This window comes from Phocoena phocoena, chromosome 19, assembly GCF_963924675.1.
Source record: "Phocoena phocoena chromosome 19, mPhoPho1.1, whole genome shotgun sequence".
In the NCBI taxonomy this organism is placed as follows: Eukaryota; Metazoa; Chordata; class Mammalia; order Artiodactyla; family Phocoenidae; genus Phocoena; species Phocoena phocoena.
In genome coordinates this window covers 38,879,557-38,887,867 of record NC_089237.1, presented here as the reverse complement: position 1 = coordinate 38,887,867, position 8,311 = coordinate 38,879,557, and the positions used below count along the sequence as shown (strand labels likewise).

General features: G+C 40.2%; 1 protein-coding gene across 1 annotated transcript; it reads left to right on the top strand.

The window, feature by feature from the left end:
• Positions 1-1,679: 1,679 nt before the first annotated feature.
• On the top strand, positions 1,680-7,010 carry LOC136139126 (schlafen family member 11-like). Its single transcript, XM_065898023.1, is given in 5 exon segments — positions 1,680-1,752; positions 4,831-5,483; positions 5,486-5,504; positions 5,507-5,558; positions 6,227-7,010. Coding segments are annotated over 5 exon segments (1,581 nt in total).
• Positions 7,011-8,311: the final 1,301 nt, after the last annotated feature.

The window sequence follows — 8,311 nt, the reverse complement described above, 5'->3', positions numbered from 1 at the left end:
CCAAAGACCATTATGTTAACTGGGAGATATTAGAGGCATTCTATTAAATTTGGGAACAAAACCGTCATTGCACTGCTACAACTTTTGTGCAATATTAATTAGCCAATGCAATTAGATAAGAGAAAGAAATTAGAGGGATAAAAATTGAAGAAGATAGGACTATATTCAAGAGAGCCTAAAGAAAAACACTATAAACAATAAAAGAATTCAGATTGAATATAAATAATTGTATTAATAGAATTATATGAAGCATATGTCAAAATTAATATGCAAAATTCACTATCCTGCTATAACAAACAAATCAAAGAAAATACCCAATTTTCAATAGCAACAAAAATTTAAAATATCTAAGATAAACCTATCTGAGAAAAAATTTTAAACAATATTGAAGGACATAGAAGAAGGATAAAATGGAAACACATGTCATTCTTGAAAGGAAGAAAGCTGTCAGTTTTCTCTAAGTTATTTTATAAACTTAATGAGATATCAATTTAAAAAAAACCAAGAGATTAACTTAATCTAAACAATCTTATCCTAAAGTTCCAGTGGAAAAATAAACAAGCAAGAAGAGCCAGGAAATAAAAACCTGAAAAAGAAGAGCAAAAAGAAGGGCTATCCAGATATTAAATCATTATAAAACCTCAAATAAAAATAGAGTTGTATTGGCATATGACTAGATCAAGGGTACAGGACAGAAGGTCCAGAAATAGTTGCAAACACATCAGAATTTAGTTCGTGATGGAATTGGCCTCTCAAGTGGAGAGGAAAGGATGTTTCAATAAAGAGATATTGGGAAAACTGGGTGGCAATTTATTTTGAAAAAGATGGATTCACGCTTTATGACATATACCAACATAAGCTCTAAATCGCTCAAGAATTTTTAAAAAATTAACGCCATAAATGTTCTAGGAGAAGACATTTGTAAATGCCTTTATACTTTTGGCATGAGGATTAGAAAAGTCAAGATTCAAAATCCAAAAGCCGTGAAAGTAGACTGATATATATGATTACATTAAAAGATAAGCATTGTGCATGGCTAAAGCAACTAAATAGAAAGTCAAAGGGCCATTGACCAGCTAGGAAAAATATTTGCAACTCATATTACAAACAAAGGGCCAGTGTCTCTAATATACCAATATAAACAGCTTCCAAAAGTTGATAAGGATAAAGAATAACTTAAAAGAAAAATCAATGGGGCTTCCCTGGTGGTGCAGTCGTTAAGAATCCGCCTGCCAATGCAGAGGACAGGTGTTCAATCCCTGGCCGGGGAAGATGCCACATGCCGCGGAGCAACTAAGCCTGTGCGCTACTGAGCCCACGTGCCACAACTACTGAAGCCCGCGTGCCTAGAGCCCATGCTCTGCAACAAGAGAAGCCAACGCAATGAGAAGCCCGCGCAACACAATGAAGAGAAGCCCCAGCTTTCTACAACTAGAGAAAGCCCACGCACAGTAAGGAAGACCCAACACAGCCAAAAATAGAAACAATTAAATTAATTAATTAAAAAGAAAAATCAACGAAGTCAGTTCAGAGCAAATACAATTCAAATGGCTTTCAAACATTTGAAAAGATGCTTAATATTAATCAAAATAAGAGACTTGCAAATTAAAACAAGCTATCATTTTTATCTATTGGATGGTAAAAAATTTAAAAATATGACATCTTTTATATGCTGCGCTATGGGGAAACAAGCCTTCTCGTACAGTACTGGCAGGAGTGCATATTGGTACAACTCCATTGGAGGACAGCTTGGTAATATCTATCAGAATTACAAATGCATTTACCCTTTTACCCAGTAATCCCACTGCTGGGACTTTATTCTTTATTTATACCTGCATGCATACAAAATATACAAGGTTACTCATTGTAATATTCTCATAATAGCAAAAGGTTGGGGGGGAACACTCAAGAACCCATCAATAGGGACATATGTCACATCCATAAGATGGCATGTTAGACAACTGTGGGAAAAAATAAGAAAGTTCTTTATGTACTGATATGGAAAGATCTGGACAGTTTGCTACCTATTGTGTAAGAAAGGGGGAAATATTTGCTTGTATTTGCACAAAGAAGTTTTGGAAGACTAGCTGAGAAACTGAAAAAAAAAAGGGTCTGTGTTAGAGGAGTAGGATGGGCTTGGGAAGGGAGGAAATGGAGTGAATAGAAAGAGGAATGTTTTGGTATTTGGACTATGGGACTGTATTACCTAATTAAAACCATTTTTTGAAGCAAATTTTCACTTTCAGAGACCGCTATCATTAGATTCTGAGCTCTCACAGTAGTAACTAATCAGTTCGGTTTGGGTTTTGCAACTGGACTCCAAATACTAAGAATAGGGATGTCCTCATTACATTAACTATTACTATTGATTGACAATAGTTTAGCTTCAGATTAAACACTGTAAATCTTTCTTTTGAAAAAAATGCAATGACCGAAAAAGAAATTTTGTCTATACCTGGAGTGATGGGTTCTAGAGAAAGTCAGGGGTTAGAATAGTAGATCAGATTCAACCAACCCCCAGCGACCTTCATCCTGATGTCCTAGACTGTTAGAAGCCCTCACCTGATTTCCTGTAGTTGGAAAACCATCAGTCTGGACACTTCAGTGCTCTGTTTTTAAAGATTTCCCTAGATCACCTACTGTATAGCACAGGGAACTCTGCTCAATATGCTGTAACTTAAATGGGAAAAGATTTTGAAAAAGAATAGATACATGTACAGGTATAACTGAATCACTTTGCCATACACCTGAAACTAACACAACATTGTTAATCAACTATACTCCAATATAAAATATTTTTTAAAAAACCACATACACACACACAAAAAAAGATTTTCCTAGATCCATGAAGAGATCAGTGCCTAGTATGGATACAAAGTTCTGTGGGAACTCTGAGGAGAGAACAAACTTGGGAGTTCTAGAAGAAATGAGAGGAATTTATCAGGTGACAAAAGTAGAAGAGGGCATTCAAGTCTCAGGGCACACCTACACAAAGGCACAGAGGCCCCAAGTCACATGGAGAGTGGTAACTACTCTGGTGCACGTGGAGTGGTGGACATTTATTGACACCTAGTCTGGCCCCTATAATTGATTGAGTGCCATGTGGAATATCCAAGAAATGAAAGGGACACTTCTTGTCTTCACATAATTTCCTTAGGAAGCATGTCCTATTATATAATTAAAGAAAAATAAGACCTATTTGACAATGAGGCAAAACATATTTGCTATGGACATCAAATGCTTTAGTGACATTGTCCATTTAGCAGGCATGGGTAGTCTGTGTGGCTTGCAAGGCCACAGTAGAGACAACAGAGGGTCTGGTGTCTGAGACAGCACTGGGTCCAGACTCTGGCTCTGCCATTTCCCAGTGGTGTGACCATGGGCAAGGCACTTGACCGGTTTGAGTTCCCATTTACTCATATGAAAAAGAGAACAGGGCTTCCCTGGTGGCGCAGTGGTTGAGCGTCCGCCTGCCGATGCAGGGGACGCGGGTTCGTGCCCCGGTCCGGGCAGATCCCACATGCCGTGCAGCGGCGGGGCCCGTGAGCCATGGCCGCTGAGCCTGCGCGTCCGGAGCCTGTACTCCACAACGGGAGAGGCCCGCGTACCACAAAAAAAAAAAAAAAAAAAAGAGAACAGTAAGTATATCTGCCTTGCAGAATTGTGAGAACCATAGATGTGTGCAAACTCCCTGGTACAAATGATGTGTTTTCTTATTTTATACTTTTCTTATTTTATACTTCCTTTGTTTTCTAAAGCTGCATTTTAAACATATCCTTATATTACCCTATTCCATCCATCCCAAGATGCATGTTTCCCCCAGCCTTTTAACATCTCCATAATCTGGATGTGTCCCATAATAGAGTCCATCTCCTACTCACCATTATCCAGGTTGCAGGCAAAATCAAGTTGTGCAAACACCTGGTACAAGTGAGAGAGCACCACCACAAGCAACAATAAACAACTACCAATGAAATATGGGTAATTTCACTGGAAATTAACCCTACAGATCCAGATTCTGGTATGTGATCTGACACCACCACAATAGGATGACAACAATCTCTGCATTTTCCCCCTCCCTTTGGAACAAATGATCATTGACATAAGTTTAAAACCCTACAGCGCAAGTTTATTCTCATGTCACAACATTGTTCCTTGCTCCTTCATGACAAGGGATAGACTCTTGTGATAGATGCATTATTACATAGATCTGTAAGTGAGTGATGCTTAAGGAGAGTTATCTCAGAGACTAATCTTAGGATCTCCCAGTGGAGGGCTGCACAGAGGTCCCTCCTAGTAAAGTTTTCATAGCTCCATCTTCTCCACAGATATTTAATGAGCACCTTCTTCCTGGGAGGGCTCTTCCTACCTCCATCAATGGGGACTGTTAAGGGACATTTTGAGATTCAGGTGCTTTAAGAGTAGGAAGGGAAAGAGAACTAACATTTCTCAAGCAGCTACAATGAGCAGATACCTTTATGCTATTTCATTTATTCCTCACCATAAGAGATGTGCTATTTTTGTACATGTGGATTTTTGTTTGTTTTACAGATGAGGGAACAGAGTCTTAGGGAGGCTAAGGAATTTTCCAAGGTCATAAACGTAATAAGCACATAGGCTTAGATGAAGTGTGTCAGACTTTTCAAGGCTTCTTTTCCTTCACTGTAATATAGTAATACTGGCAAAAGAATGTATACAAAAATAAGTAACATCATAATTAATAAAATTAATTATAATTAAGTGTAAGTATAGTGATTTTGATTAATTACAATTAATCATTAAAATAAATGTGATTTTTGCCACTAAATTTATAATTCTTTCCATATCTAGTGCTACCAAGATGTCTGCAATGTACTCCCAAATCCCTCTGGAAGGAGCTGTGTTCACAGAATGAAGGTTTGGAGGAATTAATAAATATGCAAATATATCCATTCTCCCAGGGAATTTTAATCCTTTCTAGAAGCTGGGCTGTGGACCTGAACTTGAAAGAGAAGCAAGCAGTCATCTGTGATGCTCTGCTGATAGCATGGAACAGTCCCCCCATTCTCTACACCATTCTCAGGGAGCAGGATGCAGATGAGCAGTCCTATTGCACCAGCACCACCTTCACTCTGAAGCAGAAGCTGGTGAACATGGGGGGCTACTCTGGAAATGTGTGTGTCATTACCAAGGTCCTTCACCTGAGTCCTGAGAGCAATGCGGAGTCCTCAGTGAGTGCAGCATCCCTGATTGATTACCCCAGGTCCTATTACATTGCAAACACTCAGCAAATGGAAGCTTTGTTGCAGCCCCTTGTGATTGTCTTGCTTGGCTTCAGATCTTTCTTGAGTGACCAGCTTGGCTGTGAGGTTTTAAATCTGCTCACAGCCAAGCAGTATGAGATCTTCTCAAAAAACCTCCACAAGAACAAAGAGTTGTTTATCCATGGCTTACCTGGCTCAGGGAAGACAATCATGGCCATGAAGATCATGGAGAAGATCAGGACAGGAATATGTTTCACTGTGAGGCAATGAAATTCTCTACATTTGTGAGAACAAGCCTCTGAGGAAATTTATCAGGTAAGCAGTTGGATCTTCTTTTTTTTTTTTTTGGCTGCGCCCCATGGCTTATGGGGATTAAACCCAGGACCACGGCAGAGAAAGCACCCAGTCCTAACCACTGGGCGGCCAGGGAAGTCCCAAGCAGTTAGATCTTATTGTCAGCAAATGAGGTTCAGTCTAAATTCCCTCCAAATCACCTTGTTCCTTTTTAAAATTATTATTATTTTCAATTTTTTTCCAATTAATTAATTAATTAATTTTTGGCTGCACTGGGTCTTCATTGCTGCACACAGGCTTTCTCTAGTTGTGGCCAGTGGGGGCTACTCTTTGTTGAGGTGCTCGGGCTTCTCCTTGCTGTGGCTTCTCTTGTTGCGGCGCTCAGGCTCTAGGGTGCCCAGGCTTCAGTAGTTGCAGCGTGCGGGCTTAGTAGTTGTGGCGCACAGGCTTAGTTGCTCCGTGGCATGTGGGATCTTCCTGACCAGGGATCGAACCCGTGTCCCCTGTATTGGCAGGTGGATTCTTAACCACTGTGCCACCAGGGAAGTCCATGAATCACCTTGTTCCTTGAGAGTAAGATGGTAAAATGATCTGTGACAAGAGTATCGTGTTCATAGGAGTATGATAGAGTAATTTTCCTCCTTTATTGACTCAGAGAAAACCTGAATGTGTCTTTTTAACTTTTACAGTGACAAAAAAGTCTGCCATGCAGTGACCCGGAAAACCTACATGAAATATGACTTTAAAAAGATTCAACACATCATCATCGATGAAGCTCAGAATTTCCGCAGTGAAGATGGGGACTGGTATGGCAAAGCGAAAACCATCACTCAGAGAGACAAGGATTGCCCAGGAATTCTCTGGATCTTTCTAGACTACTTTCAGACCAACCACATGGAGTGCAGCGGCCTCCCTGCTCTCTCAGCCCAGTATCCAAGGGAAGAGCTCACCAGAGTGGTCTGCAATGCATATCAAATAGCCGAATACTTAAAACATGTATTGCAGGAGGTCAGAAAAAATCCTCCACCTAACATCCCCCTTGGGTCCCTGCAGATGCTTCTTGAAGCTGAATGGGCTCAGGTTGTTCAGGGAACCTTAAATATTAAGGAAAACTTGACTCTGAATAAAATAGCGACACATGTGGCAGACACTTGCAAGCTTCTCTTTGAAAGGGGCTATTCTCCCAAGGACATTGCTGTGCTTGTTAGCACCACAAGAGATGTGGAGTGTTACAAGCCGGAGCTCTTGAGAGCAATGAGGAAGATAAAGGTAGTGCACTTCACCAATGCGAGTAACATGTCAGGTGATGATATTGTGTTGGACAGTGTCCAAAGATTCTCTGCCCTGGAAAGGAGCATCGTGTTTGGGATCCAACCAAAGACAGTTGAGCCAGCTATCTTACACAGCAGTCTTGTCTGTCTGGCATCCAGAGCAAATCAACAGCTACATATTCTGTGGCACCGTGACGCTTAGGAAGAATTCCAAACCAAAACAAGATGAAGCAATTACTATGTAAATGTCCATAGGTGACAATCCGCTTGGTATTGGGAGAAACTTCTCTTTTCTGTTCATAGGTCAGCTAGAGATTTGGGCAGAGCTGACACACAGAATTTGGAACTTTCCCTCTCTGACTCTCTCCTTTCAGGGATTCCTCCCCTACCTCCTTTTAGCAGCTATTGTCCCAAACTCTGTCCCCAATTCTTCCACCCAGAATAATAGTGGTTTTCTGAAGGAGATTTAACCACCCTGCACAGCACAGACTATGACCCACCCTGCGGTTAAAAACCATAAAAACCATACACTCATCCTGTGGCCATTCTTTCTTCTAAGTCTGGACCTCCACAGTGCAATTTTTTGTTTTTTAAAATTTGTCCAGGGTTTATATTTATCTGCAGAAGGGTGGCCTGGTAGAAACTACCTTGGCCATACCAGAAGCAGAATTTTTGGTTCCTGAATTCTTGACATTTCTCTTTGCTATATTGATCCAGGACTTGGGAGATTCCCAAGATAATTCAAACTGTGACCAAGTGGGCCTTAATACTTTTGACAGAACAGAGAGCACTGATAAAATTATTTACTCCTTTAAAACTGTAATCTCCATTTTTTTTTTGCCCTCAGAATAACCCAGATCAAGCTTTAATTGTGATAGTAAGCATTAATTGTCACTTTACTGAGAAATTGTAGGCCATTAGAAAACAAAAATAAAGCCGTTTTCTCTGGCTTTCAGTGAGAGATAGCATTAGAAACCAAAATCTGGTTCTAAAGATACACACAGGTCATTAAGTAAACAGAGCTAGGAAAGATACAGCCTTTACAGATCAACTTCTCAACTCAGCTCTACGTATTGTTCTATAACATATCAACTTAAATTTTAAGTCAAGTACATTCTTGAACTTGTATTTTTCCCCTTTACTTTTATATTTTGGTGGGCTACTGTTATGGACTGAATGTTTCTGTCCCCCTGAAATTCATAGGTTAAAGCCCTAACGTTTAGTGTGGCTGTTTTTTGTAGATTTGTAAGGAAGTAGTTACAGCTAAATGAAGTCATAGGATGGGGTCTTGATCTCATAGGATTAGAGTCCTTATGAGAAGAGACACCCAAGAGCTCTCTCTGTCCCTCTCTCTGTGCACACATAAACAAAAGGTCATGTGAGCACAGAGAGAGATGGTGGCTACCTCCAAGCCAAGAGAAGAAGCCTCAGAATGAAACTAATCCTACTGACACCATGATTTTGGACTTCCCAGCATCTAGAACTATGGGAAATAAATTTCTG